Source organism: Euleptes europaea, chromosome 2 (genome assembly GCF_029931775.1).
Source record: "Euleptes europaea isolate rEulEur1 chromosome 2, rEulEur1.hap1, whole genome shotgun sequence".
Classification (NCBI taxonomy): Eukaryota; Metazoa; Chordata; class Lepidosauria; order Squamata; family Sphaerodactylidae; genus Euleptes; species Euleptes europaea.
Genome location: NC_079313.1, coordinates 18569191 through 18592925, shown reverse-complemented (window position 1 = coordinate 18592925; position 23735 = coordinate 18569191). Strand labels below are relative to the sequence as shown.

General features: G+C 46.1%; 1 protein-coding gene across 2 annotated transcripts in view; it reads left to right on the top strand.

The window, feature by feature from the left end:
• LMX1A (LIM homeobox transcription factor 1 alpha) overlaps positions 1-23735 on the top strand; it is a 77291-nt gene that overhangs the window by 2165 nt on the left and 51391 nt on the right. For both annotated transcript variants that reach the window (XM_056845002.1, XM_056845003.1), the window contains exon 2: positions 1845-2031. In XM_056845002.1, the coding sequence (XP_056700980.1) occupies positions 1845-2031 (187 nt within the window). The remainder of the gene's footprint in view (positions 1-1844; positions 2032-23735) is intronic.

Below are 23735 nucleotides of genomic sequence, written 5' to 3'. Positions count from 1 at the left end.
CTTCAACTAAAAAAAAGGTGTATCAGATTGTTCCTCCGCCAGGGTTTTTAGGGAAGGCTTCCGAGAACCCGATTTATTTCGGAGCAGCGATCTTTTCGGCAGAAGAGCTTCTCTTCATGCCGATAAATTTACTTTGGGTGGGCAGGTTCTCATCTTCTTCCAACCTCCCCCCTCCCCCCCAAAAAACCAGTAATCGACACCAGGTGCCACAGATATTCCAACCCGAGACAGTAATAAATATAATTAATAATAATCAATATTAATAATTGGTGTTTTTGCTAAGCCGAGGAGGGCGGGCGTCGTTTTGGACTTCAGCTCGTTTGCTTGGAGGCAGGAATCATACAGGGTCAGTTCTGTGCATGCTTACTCTGAAGTAAGTTGCACTGCGTTCAATGGGACTTACTCCCAGGGAAGCGGTCGCAGGTTTTCAGCCACCGCTTCCAGCGTGGCGCCTGGTTCCAAAGACGAGTCGGAGTCCGAGGTTTAGCGGGGAATGGAGAGAATCGGGACGGCAGGCGCCTGGTCCGTGGAGGGTTTACGCTGCAAGACTCTTTGGATTAACTCGAGCCGGGGGGGATTCAGGCGTTTGAACGCTGGCCCCTAAGCCCCCGTCCCCAGTTCAGCCAACTGGTCTGTCCCTGGGTCACAAGAAGAAGGGCACTTTCACACAGCCCAAATAATGCACTTTCGATCCAATTTCACTGCACCTTAACCATCGCTTGCAAGTGGATTTTGCCAGTTCACACAGTAAAGTCCACCTTCAAAGTGCATTGAAAGTGGATTGAAAGTGCATCATTTGGGCTGTGTGGCCCTAAGGCCATTTATGCATGGGAGGTTTTGCCTTGCATTTGCCACTCTCTAGATGCCCATTTTCCCCCTCCAAATTCTCAAAATTCAAAAATAATCCCCCATGCAGAGTTTTGAGAATTCGGATGGGGAAAATGTGCATCTAGAGAGAGGCAAATCCAAGGCAAAACCTCCCATGCATCAATGGCCTAAATTTTACTGAAATTGGAGGGGCTCCCTTTCCTGGCCGATCCGGGTCAGCCCAAATGTCCAAACCAGAGGCGTGCAAGGTTTTCTCTGTACCAAAACACCAGCACATGAAAAACAAAAATAAAAACAAAACAAAAAACTTTGGGCACTTTCACCCATGCCGAATAATCCACTTTCAATGCACTTTGACGATCGTTTGCCAATGGATTTTGCCATTTCACAATCCAGCTTCAAAGTGCATTGAAAGTGGATCGAAAGTGCATTATTCGGCACGTGTGAAAGTGCCCCCAAACTAAATAGACAGGCTCCGGAAAGGCCGGCGATAATGAAAAAGTGAGCTCAGGGCTCTGTAGATACTGGACTCCAAGAGCAGGTCCAGTCAAGTGGTTCTGTGGAGAGAAATCTGGCGGAGGGCAGGAGGCTCCGGGGGCAAAAAATTACAGCATCCACTAATACAAAACTGCGTCTGAGACAACAAAGGACATGTTAAAAACCCCTATCTGTTTCCCCCTCTACTTTTCTTTTCTGTCCTCCCTTTATTATGAAAATAAATAAAATATGTATTAGGAAAAACAAAAAAAACTGCATCCTTCCCAGGCTTGACAGTGCGCTATAGCGACTGTATGCCTGGCCGCACAGGAGAATCCAGGGGAGCGCGATTGCTACAGCGCAACAGCTCAGCCCCGTTAGGAGGCAACCGGCGCTCCCCTGGAGGGAGGGAAGGGTCCCCGCCCCGCGAACCCTACAGAGGGGTCAGCCGGGCTCGATCCACCGAGGCGCAGGAGGCTTGAAGGACTCCACCGTCTCCCCCCCCCCCCGCAGCGTCATTCTCTGGCCGCTCGTTGCAGGGGTCGCGGCGGGGCGGCGCTGGGTGTGCGAAGGCTGCCGGGGAGTCATCGCGGAGCGCTTCTTGCTGCGCCTGGGCGAGGGTCTGTGGCACGAGCGCTGCGTGCGCTGCGCCTCCTGCCAGGAGCGCCTGGAGAGCAGCTGCTTCTACCGCGAGAAGAAGCTCTACTGCCGCCGGCACTACGAAAAGTGAGTACCCAGCCCGGGGTGGGGGGAAGAGGGCGCGCCAGGGCGTCTCCTCGGGAGTAAGGCGGGGGGGGGGCTCGGATGAAGCGGGCCCTCTTGTCTGCCCCGAGTCGAAAGGATGTGTGTGCAGAAGAGCAACTTACTGCTTGCAGTGGGGCTTACTCCCAAGTAAGGGAGGAGAAGAAGTTGGTTTTTATGTGCCGACTTTCTCTTACCGCTTAAGGGAGACTCAAACCGGCTTACAGTCACCGGCCCGTCCCCTCTCCGCAACAGACCCCCTGGGAGGTAGGTGGGGCTGAGAGAGCTGTGACTAGCCCGAGGTCACCCAGCTGGCTTCGTGTGGCGGAGTGGGGAAACCAATCCAGCTCGCCAGATTAGAGCCCGACGCTCGTGTGGAGGGGTGGGGGATCAAACCGGGCTCTCCAGATCAGAGTCCACCTCTAAACCACCGCTCTTCGCCACTACACCGTGCTGGCTGCGATCCTGCACACTTGCAGGGCCAAGCCCTATTTGGAAAGAGTGGAGTTACGTTGGAGAAAGCCCTTGGACAGAGGCCAATAAGTTGGAGTTGCCAACTTCCAGGTGGTGGCTGGAGATCTATTACAACTGATCTCCAGCGGATAGACATCAGTTCCCCTGGAGAAAATGGCCGCTTTGGCAATTGGATTCTGCGGCATTGAAGTCCCTCCCCTCCCCAAACCCCGCCCTCCTCAGGGTCTGCCTCCACAATCTTCAGGTATTTCCCAACCTGGACCTGGCAACCCTATGATAAATGCCACCTTAGACCCAATATTCCATCCCATAATTCAGGCTGTAGTTCAGTGAAGGCTGGCCTGAAAATATGGGTTACTTTCTAGTAAACTTACAGAAAACCCAATTGGGTGCTTTAGAGGAAGCATCTATTAGTCTTTTTGTTTCTTGGTGGCAGCAATAGCCTTGGCCTCTTTGAAATGAAGCACTTTCAAAGCCTGGTTTGTTTTAATGGGGCTCCCTTAAACCATCGCTTTCTGAGAACTGCCAGTCATGGCTCTAGAGTTCTTTGCAAGAAGTTCTGGGAAATGCTCGCTTCTTGGATGAGGGAGAAATGCTGGCATAGGGTTGACTTTTGAGAGTTTCTCATTGTCTTGCTGTAGAAAAAGAATCAATACACAATCAGGAGTAATTCGACATGGGTAAGATTGAGGGACCTGGAGCCTAAAGAGTCTGTTTGCTCCAGTTCTGTCGGCCTCTAACATGGAGCCAGAATTTAGTTTGGCTTGTTTATATCAGACATCCGTAATTAAAAAACAACAGCAAGTAGGGTAATTTAATGTAGGGGTATCTGATTTAGCTTGATAAATGTGAAAGAGTTGCAGAATACCTGCCCTGTTTTTTGAATATGTTCACCCATACTTTAAGAATATGGATAGGCGGGGGAAGATAATACAGGCAAGTTTTTACTGGTCAATGACCGTAACAATAATAAAAGTAAAAGTACAGGCAAGTTTCAAAGTGTGAAAACGCATGGTCGCTTTAGCCTGCTTTATTCCCTGTTTCAGCCAGGATTCAGCCAGAATGGAACACGGCGAAACGCATGCGATCCTGGCTGAAACAGGGAATAAAGGAGGCTAAAGCGACTGTGTTTTTGCCCAAAGATGCTGGCAACTCTTTTGATTAGACAGATCGCTCTGATGTTCCACAGAGTTGGGGGGCTTTCCTGTTGCCTCTCCATAACCCCAAAATATATTTCCGTTGTGGCAAGGGGTGAAATTGTCTGCCCTTGTCATTGAAATGGGGATGGGGACGAGAGGAGCCTCCAGCTCTCCTGTATGGAAACACTGGGCATCCTTGCAAGACAGAGGTGTCCATTTCACAACCTGGCAGGTAAGTGCAGGTGCCTGGGCGGGCCCCTGGGAGTCAAGTATTCATTTATTTGTTTAGCCATAGGCCATTACAAAACTTCCTTACATAAATACAGAAAACTTAAAATGATATCAAAAAAGGATAAAATTACAATGATATGCATTACCCTAGTAAAATCAATTACAGATGCAATCTCTGTTAAGTAGTCAAAAAGGGCAAGAGTCCAGTAGCACCTTAAAGACTAACAAAAATATTTTCTGGTTATCTGAAGAAGTGAGCTGTAGCTCACGAAAGCTCATACCCTACCAGAAAATATTTTTGTTAGTCTTTAAGGTGCTACTGGACTCTTGCCCTTTTTGACTACTGCAAACAGACTAACACGGCTACCCACTGTGGAATCTCTGTTAAAACATTATTTGAATTCCTGTGCAGAATTTTTCTTAATAACTTCAACAGCTCTAATCTTCCTGGCTGCAATAGCAAATTGTGATATTCGAAAGGTTACATGCGAATCAGAGTCAGAAAGTAGGAAGATCAATTTATCAAATTCAGAACAAAAAGTTACTCCCTTCAGGATTCCATCCAGAAATTTGGCTCTAGGCTAACTATACAGTGGACATATTAACACATAGTGAAAGATGTCCTCCAATAATGAGGATCCACAGATACATGTGCGATTTTCCTTTGGGGTTTTGTTATACCGTCCTGTCAGAAGGGCCGAAGGAGGGCCCCTGGAATGCCACAGTGGACGGTTGCTTCCTGTCATCTGTATGCCCAGCAAGAGGGGCTTGTGAAAATGGGTTTGTGTCATATCCAGCAGCCGAGTTTTCTTCTGGGTCCTGGGCCGTTTACGCATGGCTGTTTCCTCGCAGTCACCCCGCCGGCTACTTCGGAGCTTTACTCCGATTATGCTTGCATTTCCCGACCGTCAGAGGTCGCCTCGCTCTCCCCATGTGTTTCCATGTCTTTCCCCCACGTTTTCTGGAGGCCGGCTAAACATGAATTCAGAAGACATGGGCAAAATGCATGGAAATGCGCGGGGAGAGCAAGGCAACCTCTAACAGTTTATCTGGTTGATTCAGGTATGCACCCCTTATTTGGAAGGCTAATACAGCCTAGAAGAGCACAAGCAGAATGTATTCCACTTCAGTGGGCTCTATACTTTTATACAATATATTGGACACAGAGTCTAATTGAATATATCCCAATACACTTACCTGGGTTGTTATAATACTGCTATTATACTATTTTACCTGTTGTATTATTAGGGTTGCCAACTTCCAGGTAATAACTGGAGATCTCCTGCTATTACAACTGATCTCCAGCCGATAGAGATCAGTTCCCCTGGGGAAAATGGCCACTTTGGCAATTGGACTCTATGGCATTGAAGTCCCTCCCCTCCCCAAACCCCACCCTCCTCAGGCTCCACCCCAATAACCTCCCGCCGATGGCAAAGAGGGACCTGGCAACCCTATGTATTATGTACATGTGTGCATATTAAGTGATTTTATTAGACCGCTGACGCAAGCCAGGGGGCCTAAACGTGTTTGGTTTGTGGTTTCAGTCTATCATCCTGTATTAGTTGCCATTTGTGCTTTCTTTTAATATATTTTTAAATGTTTTCAACAATAATATTACGCCTTAAAATAGACACTTTTCTATACACAAATGAGTTCTTTTCCACCCAACCTTTGGGTACCCAATAAATGGCCCCCGGCTTCAGTGTCAGAGACCGGCTGGTGTGAAGCAGCTGGCACAGATTTAGAAGAGAATGTAACTATAAAAGGAAGAAGGGAGTAAAGGGTGTCTGGTGCCTGTTAATTTTTCGGTCCCCTTCACAATACCTTGAAGAAGGATATAGGGGGAGCCCTGGTGGATCAGACCACCTTTCTAAAGAGTTCAGCATCTTATTTTCCCAGAGTGGCTAGGTAGATGCTCCTAGGAAGCGTCCAAGCAGAGCATGAAGAAACCTGCCCTCACCTGTCCCCCCCTCCCCAGAAAGCAGCATTGATGCTTTTGATGCTGCTTGCATATAAAGGACCCCCCCCCCCATAATGATTCCCTTTCAGCAATCAGCTGCAAGCAGGATTATAACTGGTTCCATGGCATAGTGCTATATTAATCATACAAACTGAACTCTGTTCCTCATCACAATCGAACAGTGCCTATTGAGAGCTTACTGTCTGCTTACTTGGAAGTTAAGTCTCCTTTGGTAATAGTTTCAGCTTGGTGGAGTGGTTAAGAGCAGTGGACTCTAATCTGGTGAACCGGGTTGGTTTCCCCACTCCTACACACAAAGCCAGCTGGGTGACCTTGGGCTAGTCATAGTTCTCTTCGAGCTCTCTCAGCCCCACCTACCTCACAAAGTGTTTGTTGTGGGGAGAGGAAGGGAAGGAGATTGTAAGCCGGTTTAATTCTCCTTTAAAAAAGGTAGAGAAAGTTGGCATATAAAAACCAACTCTTCTCCTCCTCCACTTCCTCTTCTTCTTGAGACTGTACCTTCACCTTTTTCTTCTTTGTTTTATACCTTCTGTAAAATGTCAATAAATACTTTTGGCCTGCTTGTCACAACTGGCAAATCGATTCTTGATTCTTAGTTCTTGTTCCCCCCGGGGGAGGGGGGAGAAGAGGGGCTGCCTCATAGAATCATAGAGTTGGAAGGGACCACCAGGGTCATCTAGTCCAACCCACTGCACAATGCAGGAAATTCACAACTACCTCCCCCACACACCCCAGTGCCCAGAAGATGGCCAAGATGCCCTCCCTCTCATGAACTGCCTAAGTTCATAGAATCAGCATTGCTGACAGATGGCCATCTAGCCTCTGCTTAAAAACCTCCAGGAAAGGAGCTTACCACCTCCCGAGGAAGCCTGTTCCACCGAGGAACCGCTCTAACTGTTAGAAAATTCTTCCTAATGTCTAGATGGAAACTCCTGTGTACCCCAAACTCTTGCTCATGCATGTTTTCTAGACCACCATTGTACCTTTGTAATTGTGTAATTATGATAAAAATCAAACCAGAGTAGCTATTGAGCAGCTGCTTTAACTGTCAGGAAAAGAGTAGTAAATCCCTTTCCCAAAGAAGAAGTAATAACAAAGGATCCATTCTGGAATGCTGGCTTCTCCTCCTCCACTCTCTCCACTCTGTGCCCGCAAATGGTTGAAGTTGTTATGGTTGCTATAGTAGTGACGTTTATTGACATTTTAAGGTACCTGGTTTTATTGTAAATTTTTATGTAACATGAATTGTTTCAAAATTGTTTTAGAGTGTTGTTAGCCGCTCTGAGCCTGGCCAGGAAAGAGCGGCCTATAAATTGTATGAATGAATGAAGTATTAACAGGGAGCAACTAACAATCATGTGAGAGCAGAGTTAAAACAAAGGGGGGGAAGTTAAAGTCACACCCGGAGAACTTCAATGGTGTTTTGGTAAAGCAAACTGAACAGGCTAGTGCTGACGAGATTTTAAGTTTTAAAAAAATATCCACAAATCAGGTATAGAAAAAGATGGGAGTATAACTGGGGAAACACTGGAATTTATTGGTTTGGCAACAACATCAACTGCATTCTGGGTAAAAAACAACAGTGGTCTATTTGAAACCTATGTAAAACATGCACACATTTACATATATATATATATGTAAATAGTCACACCTCACCTCCCCCTCTGGTCAATCTTGTGGTCACTCCTCTTTTATTTGTTTGCGACTTCCATTTTTTTATCGCCATCTGCTTTTGCTATCGTTGGGACGAAGGGGAGGGGAGAAGAGAGCAGGCTACGGGATCCCAGATGGGACGATTTCAGCTGTGCACCCTCCTTTCAGCTGTGCACTCCCCCGATCACATTGGGGAATTTTCTGCTCTCTACCTAGCCTCAACGGGAATTTCATGTTTATGGAGGGGGGAAAACCCTTTCTTAACCTCCAAACCACCACAGCGAGCATTCCTGGCAGCCTCTGGTAATTAGAGAAATAAAAGTGTACGCTTGCAAGCTCCCCCCCCCCTTTTATTTAAACCATGATAGCAGACGTTTCAGAGACGTTAGAACGGGCAGGAGTGCGGGGGGAAATTGGAACTCGCATCCAGGACAAACGCTTTTAAGGTGTTTTCCACACGTTTCCTGGACTGGGTGTGATAAGCCTTTAGGTTGATACTTGCACACGTCTTATATGGGAGACATACACAGCCCAGCATAAAAACATGAGACAATTTTACCAGATGTTGGTGTAATTGGTAATAAATACAACTGATTATATGCCTAGTCTGAATATTGCCTGAATATGTATATATATCTGTAAATGTGTGCATATTTTACATGGGTTTCAAATAGACCATTGAGGAAGCCCATACAGGCCGAAATGCATTTGGCATGTGGTTATAGATATCAACCTTAGGAAATGCCATTGTGCTGTTTTAACGTTTTTAAAATAATTTTGATCATAGCGCTTCTAATAAATTATATATTTTCATTATTTATATATTTATTTCATCCCACCCAACCTCAGGTACCCAACTTCTGTTTTCAAGGTTGGATTCTATTCCTCTCTTTTTTCTTCTACTAAAAAACAACAGTGCCATCCTATACAGAATTACTCCAGTCTAGCACTGCTGAATTCAGGTTTCATTTTGGAAGATAAGGAAGATTTTTGTTCAGGCAGTACTGTTGAAGGATAACCAGCAGAAGAGGTTTATTGGGCTATGATGGGGTAGGGGAAATACTGACTCTTAAGAAATTTGGATTGTCCTTTCAAAACAAGTGCGAAGAAGGAAGAGTCCCTGCTCCTTCAAAAAAGTAACATAACACTTATTGGTCATTTGAGTCAGGAAACCCTTCTATAATCTGTATAAGGCCAAGGAAAGATAGTAAATTCTTGGTGGAGGACATATACAAGCTTTGCTTCTATAAAGTTATATACAGCTTTTAACTCTGAGTTTGATCTTTTAATTGTGTTCAAATTTTGCTTCTAGGATGTGAACCATATCTGTTATTGTAACCTATTATATTGTTTAGCTTGCTAGATGTTCTTGCTCTCTTGTACTGGGTTTTTTGTGAACGTTTTAGTGTTTTGTTGGCTGGGTTTTTTTAGTGGTTTAGTTTTTATTATCTTTTATTTTGTGAGCTGCCTTGCACAGGTCTCTGAAGAGGTGGCATAGAAATGTGTTCAGTAAATGTTTGGTGAATCGGGCAGTATTGACCTGCCGGGCTGACTGAAAATATTTCTGCTCATTAGTAACTATGCTGTGTACGCAGCCGAGGGTTTAGCTCCACCTGGTTTGCTGCAAAGTTTTCTGTCACTGGAAAAGGAGGATATTTTTGGGATGAAAAGATGTTGCATCAGTAAGAGGTTTCCTGTTGTCTGCTTTGCATCTCTTATCCCCTGCCTGTTCGCAGTGCAGGATTGCACAGAGACCTGGAAAATGGGCAGAGGATTAAGAGCAAACAGCGAAAGTTCACTCGGAGGAACAGCCTTTATAAGAGTTCGGCACAATTGTTATCCAGGGACTCTCTCTGCCTCTTATATGCCCTTCAAATACTGCACAGGCTGTGTGCGTGTAGGGCAGAAAGCTGGTGTGAACTGGGCACACCAAATAATTTGACAAACTGTGGATTCTGACCTCTTCTGGTTATCTGCAATAGAACTGGTTATTATTAGTCCCTTCCATTTTCTCATGCCGTTGTTTCCAAGAGTGTCAGTCCAATAGATGGAAAAACAATACCCTTTCCCCTACAGTCCACCAAATAGTTTTCTTACACAAATTTCACTGAGAGGGATAACTTTCCATTCACACAATTTCCACTGATTTTACGGAAGTGGCTTTATGGCTGTGTAAGACAGATAATTCCTTCTCCCTTCCCCCATTTTTTTGCTCCCCTCCCCAAATGGTCAGCAGAAGTGGTTACCTCTCCTTATTTCACGGTAGGGCTGCCTCAAGTTACCACAAGTTTATGGTGGGAGTGTACAGTTTTCCCTGCAGTACTTTGCGGCTGTGAAGATGTCATGGGGCTTCTTATCTTGGATTGTTCTTTCTTATCTTTTCAATTTACCACCTATTAAGGGGAGGATGATAGCAATCCAGGCAGCTGGATCCCTGATAAAGCACATGATCACATCATAATCTGGTTGATTTGCAGATCCCTGTGGCATGCAGGAATAACTGTCAGTGCAAGAGTTAGTTGGTTTACATGCGCAAGTTAATCAACTAAAGCTGTACATCAGCAGATTAATCAATTGTAGCCAATTTGGATCAATGAGGTATATTTCAATGATTGGGGCTGTGACTTAAGGGAGTATCTATTGGTTTGAAATGAAAAAAGAGAGGATTTCTCCATCTAGCTATGGCCATTTATGCATGGGAGGTTTTGCCTTGGATTTGCCTCTCTCTCAATGCATTTTCCTTATCTGAATTCTCAAAATTCCAAAATAAGCCCCCATGCAGAGTTTTGAGAATTTAGAAGGGGAAAATGTGCATTTGTGTGTGTTAAGTACCGTCAAGTCGCTTCCGACTCATGGCGACCCTATGAATGAAAGTCTTCCAAAATGACCTATCTTTGATAGCCTTGCTCAGATCTTGCAAACTGAAGGCTGTGGCTTCCATCATTGAGTCAATTCATCTCTTGTTGGGTCTTCCTCTTTTCCTGCTGCCCTCAACTTTTCCTAGCATGACTGTCTTTTCCAGTGACTCTTGTCGTCTCCAAAATACGATAGCCTCAGTTTAGTCATTTTAGCTTCTAGGGTCAGTTCAGGCTTGATTTGATCTATAACCCACTGATTTGTTTTTTTTGGCAGTCCACGGAATCCGTAACACTCTCCTCCAACACCACATTTCAAAGGAATCTATTTTCTTCCTATCAGCTTTCTTCACTGTCCAGCTTTCACACCCATACATAGTAATAGGGAATACGACGGCATGAATTAATCTAGTCTTGGTGGCCAGTGACACATCCTTACACTTCAATTTCTTTTCTAGCTCCTTCATGGCTGCCCTTCCCAGTCTCAATCTTCTTCTAATTTCTTGGCTGCAGTCTCCCTTTTGGTTGATGGTGGAGCCAAGGAATAGAAAGTCTTGAACCATTTCAATTTCCTCATTGTCAACCTTAAAGTTGTGTAATTCTCCTGTAGTCATTACTTTTGTTTTCTTGATGTTCCCTTTTAACTTTCAGCAGTAGTTATTTCAAATCTTCACTATTTTCTGCCAATAATGTAGTGTCATCAGCATATCTCAAATTATTAATGTTCCTCCCTCCAATTTTCACTCCACCTTCATCTAAATCTAATCCTGCTTTCCTAATTATATATGTTCTGCATATAGATTGAAGAGCTGGGGAGATAAAATACATCCTTGTCTGACACCTTTGCCAATCGGAAACCATTCCGTTTCTCCATATTCTGTTCTAACTGTGGCCTCTTGTCCAGATTACAGGTTGCGCATCAAAACGATCAGATGTAGTGGCACACCCATTTCCTTTAAAACCAGCCATAGCTTTTCATGATCCACACAGTCAAAAGCTTTGCTGTAATCTATGAAACACAAGCTGATTTTCTTCTGAAATTCTCTCGTATGCTCCAGTAACCAGCGTATATTTGCAATATGATCTCTAGTGCCTCTTCCTTTTCTGAAACCAGCTTGAACATCAGGCATTTCTCGTTCCATATATGGTAACAGCCTTTGCTGTAAGATTTTGAGCATCACTTTACTTGCATGAGAAATTAATGCGATGGTCCGATAGTTGCTGCAATCTTTGATGTCTCCTTTCTTGGGAATTGGAATGTAAATGGATCATTTCCAGTCTGTGGGTCATTGTTTTGTTTTCCATGTCTGTTGGCATATTCTTGTCAAGATTTTGATGGACTCCGTTTCTGTGGCTTGGAATAGCTCTATTGATATCCCATCTTCTCCTGGTGATTTGTTTCTCCCGATTGCTCTCAATGCAGCTTTCACTTCACTTTCTAAAACTGTAGGTTCTTCTTCAAAAGATTCTTCTTGGAAAGAATCTTTTATCCTTTCATCTCTTCTGTATAGTTCTTTAGTGTATTGTTCCCACCTTTTCTTTATTTTGTCCTGTTCAGTTAATGTATTTCCATGCTGATCTTTTAGCATGCCTAACCGTGCTTTAAATTTCCCTTTGATTTCTTGGATCTTGTGGAACAGATCTCTTGTTCTTCCTTTTTTGTTGTTCTCTTCTATTTCTTTACACTGGTTATTATAATAGGTCTCTTTGTCTCTACATGCGAGTCGCTGGAACGTTGCACTTAGACTTTTGATTCTATTTCTGTCACCTTCTACTTTTGCTTCTCGTCTATCTCTGGCAATTTTAAGAGTTTCCTCAGACATCCATTGAGGTTTTTCTTTTCTTTTCTTTTGGCTACAGGAATAGTCTTTGCACATTCTTCCTTGATAATATCTCTAGTTTCCACCCATAGTTCTTCAGGTTTTACATTCACTTGAACTCAGTAATGCAAATCTGACCGTACATGATCTTTAAACTCTTCTGGAATATTGCTTAGATTGTATTTTGGTGCTATGGATGTTTTGGTGTTTTTCTTAAGCTTTATCTTGATTTTCGATATTACCAATTCATGATCTGTACTGCAGTCGGCTCCTGGTCTTGTTTTGGCTGAGAGTATAGAGCTTCTCCATCTTCTGCTTCCAATTATATAATCTATTTGATCTCTATACTGGCCGTCTGGTGATGTCCATGTATACAATCGTCTATTTGGTTGTCTGAAACATGTGTTTGCAATGAACAGATTGTTGTCTTCGCAGAATTCTACGAGGCGTTCTCCTGCTTCATTCTGGGCTCCTAGCCCAAATCTCCCAACAACATTTGATTCTGCTTTGTTTCCTACCTTTGCATTCCAATTACCTATGATTATGAGCATATCTTGTTTAGGTGTGTGATCAATTTCTTCCTGAATACTGGCATAAAAACTTTCAATTTCTTCCTCATCAGCATCTGTAGTTGGGGCATAAACTGGAGATCAGTTGTAATAGCAGGAGATCTCCAGCTAGTACCTGGAGGTTGGCAACCCTAGAGAGGACAATGCCGGCAGACTCACTGCACTGCAACAAAATCATTTGTCTATCCAGGAATGACGGCTCCCGATTCTCCAAATGCTTCCTTGGCGGTTGTCCCAAGGTATTTCATACAAGAAGCTTATGCAGTACCCGACCAGCCATTAGGCAGAGTGAAACAACCATATCAAGAGGCAAATTATGGGTGCCACTGAAGAGCAACAGATTTTCCAGCATCTCCACCACTGAAAGAAAGTAAAGGATTTATAGTGCAAGCAACTACCTGTTTGAGATAAAGATCATTCTACCATTTTATTTGAGAGCCGGTGTGGTGTAGTGGTTAAGAGTGGTGGTTTGGAGTGGTGGCCTCTGATCTGGAGAACTGGGTTTGATTCCCCACTCCTCCACATGAGCAGCAGAGGCTAATCTGGTGAACAGGGTTGGTGTCCCTGCTCCTACACATGAAGGCAGCTGGCTCATTCAGGGACACAAGGTGCAAATTATGGGCTTACGGACCTTTTGGCTCTTGACAAGACTGACACCTCTAGTCCTGCGTGTGTAATGTGCCATCAAGTCACAGCTGACTTATGGCAACCTCACAGGGTTTTCAAGGCAAACAGAGGTGGTTTGCCATTGCGGGCCTCTGTGTAGCAACCCTGGACTTCCTTGGTGATCTCCCATCCACGTACTAACCAGGGCCAATCTTGCTTAGCTTCCAAAGACTGATGAGATTAGGCCAACCCAAGGCCATCCAGGTCAGGGCACCTGTGGTCCTGGTGAGTAGGCTCTAATACCTGTAATAAGAAGGAAAACAGGGCTCCACTTTCAAAATGCCACCAGACGGTTCACTGTCACATGTCACTCCTCCCCCTTTTTTAGCCCTTTTAGGAGATTTCCTCTTTGATTTTCCTTGCTGGGCCACACTGTAGTATTTCACCGTGGCTCTGTGAGGAAGGGGGTTGCTTCTGAAGAACAGGGGTCCCAGCAAAATTGCTATCATGTGAGGGGCAAAGGTGTGGCAGTGGGGCAATGAGTGGTGTGAAAATTGGGATGGTGGTGGATAGCATTCTCACCTGCTCCCATATTGCACGCTGCTATGGCGGGAGGCACATTTTCATGCCCACATCTGGAAGCAGCCTCCAAAGTTGTGCTAGGCAGATTAGTGGAGAATTCTGTGTACTTTAAAAGAATGTGCATCCTTACACCCCAGAGATGGATTTAATTCACCATGCTGCATTTTAATGTTTACTGTTTTGTATTTTATTTTGTCTTTGTTTTGACTTCACTCAAGAACTTTGGTCAGAGGAGTGCAGTAATAAACTATAAAGATACCAGAACTTTTAATTCAAGAAGGAAAACAGAAGCTCAGTCTAGAATTTACATATCTTGCAGAGATGTTCCCCCCAATTCCCCTCCCTGCTGGAAAAAGCACCTGGCCAAGCTCAGGTTTATAACTTGCAACAGGAATGGAAACAGAAGCTCAGGCTTAGAGCATATGCATTTTACAGACATGTTCCCAGACATGTCCCCTGTCCCCTACTAATACAACAGTGCGTGGATAGCAAATGTACAAAACAGAAGCACTGCAGCTGCCTCAGGAGGCTGCAAGAGAAGTCGGTTCCGTTGGAGAAGAGAGGTGAACGGACCACCCGAGCTCAATTAAAAGTTTATCGAGACCATTTAGCCAACACTGATGTAACACGCTATGCTAGATTAATAGTGAATGAGATGTCACCTCATTGCAATCGGACCCTAGTGAGAGAAACAACTAAAAATACTTCTAAGACCTCCAGTCAAAGGGTACATGGAGTGACCTCTCTTGTCCACTTTTAAGGACTCTATTTTAGAAAGACAGCAAATAATAGACTTGGTTTCTCGCCACTTACCTCGCCCCTAATTAGATCTGTGTCTTGCAATTATCATTTCATAGGAAAGAGCAGAGCTGATAGATATTTGGCAGCCATAGCGCCGGGCTTCCTCCCATGGACTGTCTGAGTAAGCCTTCCAGAGGCAGACAAGCCAAATATACACATCAGTCGTGCCTCGTTGCTAGGCACAGAACCCTTTTCGGACCACCTCTTGACTCCGTTCAGCGGAGACCGGCCCTCGGCGTTAGCGTGAAACTCTGAACTCGAGTTACGGGCTAGAGGCGGACAAAAGTTTCTCGCAGAGTTACAAATGGAGAGGCATAGTGGCCTGCAATGTGCAGGCTTATCTCACTAGCATCAATGGTCAAAGAGCTTTTGCGGGATTGGGCGGGGGTTATCGCGACCACTCTTGTGTGTGGGTACTGAGGGAGAGAGAGCTTGCTTGTTGTTTACCAGAATGTGTATTTGGAGTTTTAATTTTTCTCCTTCTTAGTCCCTTTTACTTATTTTAGCTCAGAAGAAATGAGACACCAGAGGCTTTTTCAAGTTATCAAAGAGAGACCAGAGATTTATTTATTTTTTAAGTCAAGTTTTATTTCGAGACAATATCAGCTCTAGGTAAAAATAAAAGTTCGGTTAAAATAATAAAATAAAATAAAATAATAAAAGTTGATGATTCTGGGAAGGATGATTTGAAGAAGAGGAGGAAAGATCTTCTATGGGGAAAGGTTTTCAATTAGCCGTTTACGAATCCCAGTAGACCGGAGGCAGAATTTGGCCACTTGTGTGGCTATCTCTCGAGAGGAGTCTGCTAAGAGAAGGGAAACTTTAGCTTCTGCCGATCTCCCAGGAAAGGATGACAATATGGGGAGAATGTACTGCGATCTTATGCCGTTGTAGAAGGGACATTGCAGCAGGACATGTTCTGTTGTTTCCACTTTCTCTGTTCCTAACTGTAGTTAGGAAAAGCATAGAACCAGAGCTATTTTTTTATAAGTTTCACTTCAGAGAGGGCATAGATCTTAGATGGCTTAGTTGGTACAGAATTACAATTCTTAGATTCAGTTCACAATGTCAGTTCAGTTCCCAGAACTTCTTATAGATGTTTCTAGTTGGACTCGGCTTCCTAGCTAACAGGGAAGTTGGAGACCACGCAATCTCTCTTCCCCAGAGAAACACAGAAATATGGAGATTTCTCCTCAGATCTCTCTTTCAGTTCTCACTATAGATATACCTTCTCACTATAGATATTACTTCTGTGGCAGTAATCCCTTAACACCTTGTATTTGGAATATCTCCTTCCCAGAGCCTATTCCCTTCCAGTGAGCTGAGAAAGGGTCCTTTTCCGCAGAGTGTTAAGCTGCAGTATTGCAGTCAAAAGCTCTGCTCACGACCTGTGTTCGATCCCAACGGAAGATGTATTCAGGTAGCCGGTTCAAGGTTGACTCAGCCTCCCATCCTTCCAAGGTTGGTAAAATGAGGACCCAGCTTGCTGGGCGTAAAGGGAAGATGACTGGGGAAGGCACTGGCAAACCGCCCCACAAACAAAGTCTGCCTTGGAAATGTCGGGATGTGACATCACCCCATGGGTGAGGAATGACCCGGTGCTTGCACAGGGGACCTTTATGTTTACCTTTTACCTAACTCCTCAGGTTCCCAGAGTCAAACACAGCTTCTGAACACACAGGTTCCCAAAAACCCAATACAATTCCTTTCTTAAGAACATAAAGAGTGAGTTCTTTAGCTCTTCCCACTCCCTTTCTCTGAGCTTCTCTCAAGATTAACTCTTTGTTCGTCACAGGGGTAGCATTTCAAAGATTATCAAACAAGACCATGGGGTGATGGTTGTATTATCCCACCTGCGGCTCTCTGAACAGCTATTATCTGTGCACGATCAGAGTCGCTCATTGTATCAAGCTTCTACTGGTAATGAGTTGCTCTGAAGTCAGACCAATGTGCTTCCTGTGATTCATCATCATATATTATTAACAAAAGTGCTTTATGTAGCATGGTGGTTAAAGCAGCTAAAGCAGTTTCTGAGCTGTGAATCAAGCTGTCCCTGATTCAGATCTTGGCTCTTGATAATCACATTGGTGGTGGAAAGTGCCGTCAAGTCACAACTGACCTATGGTGACCATGTAGTGTTTTCAAGTAGATTGGCAGCTTCAGGTTGAGAAATACCTGGAGATTTAGGGGGTGGAGTCTGGGAAGGTCAGGGTTTGGGGAGGGAGGGACTTCAATGGGGTATAATGCCATAACCTTCCAAAATGGCCATTTTCTCCAGGTGAATTCATCTCTGTAGCCTGGAGATCAGTTGTAATCCCAGGATATCTCAAGCCATATGATTGCCAGGTCCCTCTTCGCCACCAGCGGGAGGTTATTGGGGCGGAGCCTGAGGAGGGCAGGGTTCGGGGAGGGACTTCAATGCCATAGAGTCCGATTGCCAAAGTGGCCATTTTTTCCAGAGGAACTGATCTCTATCGGCCGGAGATCAGTTGTAATAGCAGGAGATCTCCAGCTAGTACCTAGAGCAGGGATGGGGAACCTCAGGCCCGGGGGCCGTATGCGGCCCTCAAGGACATTTTTGTGGCCCTCAGGAGCTCCGGGGCCCTGCCACGGAGGCAGGGCGCAGGGTGGCCCTCCCCGAGGTTGTTCCTGGGGCTGCAGCTTACAGAGGCATTGTGGCGCCCTTTGGACCTCTTCTCATCGACTGTCAGCTGTTGGTCGGCGAGAGGGGAGGGGGAGGGATGCTTCCCCCAAGGCTGCCCCCTACAGTCGCGGCGTGCAGGAATGCCGCGGCACATTGTAAGCCCCTCTCACTGCCTGTCGGCTGTTGAGCAGCGAGGGGGGGGGAGAGGCCTGCGGCTCCCCGCGGCAGAGCATGCATGCGGGAGCCGATTGGGCTTTGGGGGGGGGCTTTTGTGGACTCTGGGGGGAGAGGGCATGGAGACTGGGGCCTGGTTGCACGGGGTTCTGTGCGTCGCCGTGGAGGGGGGGCAGGGAGGCTGGGGCCTAGTCGTGTGGGGCCAGCGTGTGGTTGCGGGGGAAGGCTTTTCTCTTTTCCTCTTTTTCTATCACTCTCCTTTCTCTCCCTCTTTTTCTGTCTCTTTCTTTGTCTCCCTCTGTCCTTTTCTTTCTTTCCCTCCATCATTTTCTTTCTTTCTCCCTTTCTCTCTCCCTCCCTTTTCCTCTTTCTCTGTTTTCCTTCCTCCCTTCTTACCTTGCTGATCGACTGTGGGCTGCACCCCTGTGGCGCCTCGTTTGCTCCGGCCCACTGCTGGCTGCCCTCCCGCCTGGGAGGGGGGGAGCGGGCCCCCCCGGCAGGTCTTTGTGTGGCCTCCCCTGGGGTTGCCAACCTCCAGGTGGTGGCTGGAGACTTGGCAACCCTAGCCTCTCCCTCTCACCGGGGGATCTACACCTGGTTTGGCCCCTGAATGATGTCATAAACATGCAAATGGCCCTTGGCAGGAAAAAGGTTCCCCACCCCTGACCTAGAGGTTGGCAACCCTATCCAACCACCACCTGTAAATTGGCAACCATATTTTCAAGGCAAGGGATGTTTGAAAGTGGTTTTCCACTGCCTGCCGTCACATAGGCTGAGAGAATTCTGAGAGAACCGTGACTGGCCCAAGGTCACCCAGCAGGCTTCATGTGGAGGAGTGGGGAATCGAACCCAATTCTCCAGATTAGAGTCCACCACTCTTAACCACTACACCATGCTGGCTCACATGATCACACTGGATGAAAATAATAAAAATAAGAGTAATATAATTGTGTGCCATCAAGTTGCAGCTGACTTATGGAGATTCCAGGACAATGGGGTTTTCAAGGCAAGAGATGAGCAGAGATGGTTTGCCTTTGCCATCCTCTGTATAGCAACTCTGGTCTTCTTGCTGGTCTCCCATCCAACTACTGAGACTCTGCTTAACTTCCAAACTCTGAAACGATTGGGCCAAGCATGGCTATAGGTGGCCTTAACCAAGCCAATACCCTTTCAGCGTCGGGGACAAACTAGATGTGATGGCTCTCTTGTAGGGTTGCCAACCTCCAGGTACTAGCTGGGGATCTCCTGCTATACAACTGATCTCCAGCTGATGGAGATCAATTCACCTGGAGAAAATGGCCGCTTTGGCAATCGGACTCTATGGCATTGAAGTCTCTCCCCGAACCCCGCCCTCCTCAGGCTCCGCCCCAAAAACCTCCCGCTGGTGGCAAAGAGGGACCTGGTAGCCCTACACTCTTGTGGTTGCCATGAGGCTGCTGCTGCTATCCTGTAGTCATTTATAAATGCCACGAAGGCCCAGTTCTGATTGGGCCTGCAGCATGGTGCACCAAGGTGCTCTTGTCTCTCCCCCCCTTCACGTAGGGTAGCCAGGTGGCTTGGAATGGCAGGCAATTGCCCGCCAATCCATCAGCCAGCAGAAAGCAAGGATCGGGTGCACACGTGGTTCCAAGCAATGTGAGCCTGTCACATTGAGGGTTCCCAGGTCCCTCTTCGCCACCAGCAGAAGGTTTTGGGAGCAGAGCCTGAGGAGGGTGGGGTTTGGGGAGGGGAGGGACTTCAATGCCATAGAGTCCAATGGGCAAAGTGGCCATTTTCTCCAGGGGAACTGCTCTCTATCGGCTGGAGATCAGTCGTATAGCAGGAAATCTCCAGCTAGTACCTGGAGGTTGGCAACCCTACCATCACTTCCAGTTTACTTCTGGAAGTGATGGGACGATTTACCACTCAAATGGGGGTTTGAGTGGTAAACTGCTGCATTGTGCTGTAGTTAGGGTTGCCAACTGCCAGGTAGTAGCAGGAGATCTCCTGCTAATTCAACTGATCTCCAGCTGATACAGATCAGTTCACCTGGAGAAAAATGGCCACTTTGCAATTGAACTCTATGGCATTGAAGTCCCTCCCCTCCCCAAACCCCAACTTCCTCAGGCTCCGCCCCAAAAATCTCCCACCGGTTGCAAAGAGGGGCCTGGCAACCCTAGCTGCAGTGCTTTTGGAAGTAAATCGGAAGTGATGGGATTGTGCTGCTTGTGTGACCATGAACAGGTGATCCCTGCCCCAAAAATCTGCCAGAGGAGAGGGGGGGGGGACCTGGCAAACCTACCTTCATGCCTTATCAAATGACAAAAAAGCTCCCCCCCCCCCCCGGCTCATTCAGCCTTTGAAAAGGTGAGGGACACAGGAGCACCACATTGTGGGCCTGTTCAGGATTGAGCCCTTGCAGTGTTTTAAAATGACTTTAAAATGGTGGTGGTATCCTAGTCCCAGCCATGAGGACACTGTCACCTCTTGTTCGGCCTTCAGGTACCCCCCCACACACACACACTTGTAGACATCCTGCCTTCATGGTAGCTGTGATCATGCACGTGCAGCACTTTGGACCCTCTACAGCAATGTAAAAACAAAACACATTATTGTTATATTGTTATAAGCAACAATCCAGGATTTACAATCAGTCCATTGCAGAATTGCTCCAGTCTAACTCTAACGAAATCAGTGGCCTTAGCCTGGAGCTTGCTGCATAGGATTGCTCTGGTAATTTTCTTTGGAGGAGGGAGCACTAGAGGTAGGGTCTCCAACCTCCATGTGGTGGGTGGAGATCTCCTGCTATTACAAGTGATTTCCAGGCAACAGCGATCAGTTCCCCTGGAGAAAATGCCGCTCTGGAAGGTGGACTCTGTGGCATTATACACCATTGAAGTCCCTTCCTAAACCCCACTTCCTCAGCCTCCACCCCCAAAATCTCCAGGTATTTCCAATCCGGAGCTGGCAATCCTAACTAGAGGTACAGGGTGTCTTTGTGTTCATGCTTGTTTTGTTTATAAATGACCAAGCAAAACATGATGTAAGCAAGCAGAACCCTAAATCAGGCAGCACAACCACTAATCCTGCATCAGATACCCAAAGAGCAACTGTACTGCCTAACCCAAGACTACATCATTGCCATCCTGCTTGGCTCTGACCTGTATAGACCTGGATAGCCTGATCTGGTCAGATCTCAGAAGCTAAGCAGGGTCAGCCCTGGTTAGTATTTGGATGGGAGACCACCAAGGAATACCAGGGTCGCTACGCATAGGCAGGCAATGGCAAATCACCTCTAAACATTTCTTGCCTTGAAAACCTTGGGAGGATGCCATAAGTCAGTTGTGACTAGTGTCGCCAGGTCCCTCTTCACCACCAATGCGAGGTTTTTGGGGCAGAGCCTGAGGAAGGTGGGGTTTGGGGAGGGGAGGGACTTCAACACCATAGAGTCCAATTACCAAAGCATCCATTTTCTCCAGGTGAACTGATCTCTATCGGCTGCAGATCAGTTGTAATGGCAGGAGATCTCCAGCTAGCACCTAGTGGTTCAGAAAACAAACAGCACGTAGTCTCACAATAAATCACAATACACTGTAATATATCACAATGGATAAATCTTATTATTCTTATCGCTATTATTTACATTGTTATTTACAGCATTTAGAGATATATGCACAAAGGCATTCCAAAGTTCTTATATGATTTTAAAGCGAAGGAGACCAAGATACTTGCAGTTTCCAATAAATGGTGAAAAAAAGCTGAAGCTGTGGTAAGTCGCAAACGCAAAAGCAATAAAATCACAGTGTGATCATTCAAAGGCGTCCCAAATTCACAGCAAACTCCCAAAGGCTGGTAAGATTTTCACCCCGCAATGACAGGGCGGGAGCCGGGAGGACCCCGGCGCCACAGGGAGATGAATAGCGTCAATGAAGGAGGGAACGCTTATCCGGACACGTTTTCACCAGTAAGCTTCATCAGCCAATTTCTCTATAAATGTAATAATAAATGTTTTTCTAGTGCACAACCTTACATAAATAATTCGATAATAAATACATTTACAAAAATGAGTCCTTATTGTTATATATATACATACCAACGAATATTTATTGTTACATTTATAGAGAAATTGACTGATGAGGCGAGATGACAAAGGAGGAACAGCCTCTGAGTGAATCACAGTGACTCTCCTGAGGAGCATTTGATGGGATCCACTGGCTCAGGTTTCCATAGACGTTTAAGGCAGACATTCCTAGATGAGCATGGCATGTTAGCGTCCTGTCCTCAAGACACTAATTGTACTCTCAAGCCCTTCAGGGCCCTGTATTGATTCAGGCCAGCTGCTTCCCCCCGTGGTGGGTTGGCTATACAGTGTCTGTCCCACTCTTCCCCCACCCCTCCGTGGGCTCCATTTCCTAAATGCTGCTCTTAGGGAGAGCTTTCTCTTGTTGACAGCTGAACAAATCCCTTTGAACAGAAGCATCACTCCTCTTCCCACTGTTCCTCTCCCTTCTCCCTCACCCCCAGCGACACCATGAAAATCTTCCCCTGGATGTCTGTCCCCTGGGATGGGAAGAACTAGTCGCATTGTGCCATATCCTGGCTGACAGAAGAAGCGGGATCATAAAGCATGCAAACAGAGCAAAACCAGCCTCTGAAAGCAAAGAACCATGCTGGCCACTGTTGACTTGTGGGCAGAAAGGTCTCTAGATCAGGGGTGTCGAACTCATTTGTTCCGAGGGCCGGATATGACATAAATGTCTCTTGGTTGGGCTGGGCCATGTGTACCATGCTCTAAGCACTATACTACATTGGCTCTCAGCTAGATATTGCCCCCAACATCTATGGTGATGGGCAACACAACTTGCATCCATGTGACTAATGATTTATGATTTTATACAACACCATAGAGACCAATTGCCAAAGCGGCCATTTTCTCCAGGCAAACTGATCTCTATCGGCTGGAGATCAGTTGTAATAGCAGGAGATCTACAGCTAGAACCCTACTGCCAGGGGATAGGAAAGTGGGAAAGATTCATGACACTTGTGGGGTCCTTGGATTCAAGCTTAGATTCTTTTTTTTAAATGTATCCTTTTATGCTGTGAAAGACCTGTAAAGTTTGATGAGATAAAAGATATACCACTGTGGACCTACAACTTGAGAAGTCTGGAGGAGTTACACATGTCAGGGCTTTTCCGCCAAGGAGATAGGTCAGACAGGAATTCTGGCTGTGAAAGACCTTAAAAAAGGTAAAGGTCCCCTGTGCAAGCACCGGGTCATTCCTGACCCATGGGGTGACGTCACATCCCGACATTTTCTAGGCAGACTTTGTTTACGGGGTGGTTTGCCAGTGCCTTCCCCAGGCATCTTCCCTTTACCCCCAGCAAGCTGGGTACTCATTTTACCAACCTCAGAAGGATGGAAGGCTGAGTCAACCTTGAGCTGGCTACCTGAAACCAACTTCCATTGGGATCGAACTCAGGTCATGAGCAGAGCTTGGACTGCAGTACTGCAGCTTAACACTGCGGAAAAGGGCCCTTTCTCAGCTCACTGGAAGAGAATAGGCTCTGGGGAGATATTCCAAATGCAAATACACGGGGCTCCTTGAAAGACCTTACAAGATATATTTCAGCATATCCCCCTTAGACTGGGCTTCCTTTCATTGTTTCCTTTCACCCCATACCTTCGTTGCCTTACAACATAGCCCATTTTTGCTTTATTTACTTCATTTATACCCCACTTCATTCATACCCCACAAGACTCATTAGAAAAGACAATAAAGTGGGAGGAAAAGAGGAAGACCCAACATGGGACTTGACGCCGTAAAGACTTCAGTTTGCAAGTCCTAAACAAGGAGGTTTTGGAGGTCATTCCTTCATAGGGTCACCGTAAGTCGGAAGCAACTTGATGGCACGTAACACCAATGTTTACCCCATTTCTCTCCTCAATGGGCTTACAACGTTCTCCCCTTCTACATTTCCCTCATGCCATGACTAGGGATGCCAGACTCCAGGTGGGACCTGGGGATCTCCCATAATTACAGCTCTTTGGAGTACAGAGATCAATTTCCCTGAAGAAAATGGATGTTTTGGAGGGTGGACTCTATGGCACTGTACCCCACTGAGGTCCCTGTCCTCCCCAGGCTCCATCTCCAAATCTCCAGTAGTTTCCCAACAGGGCTCT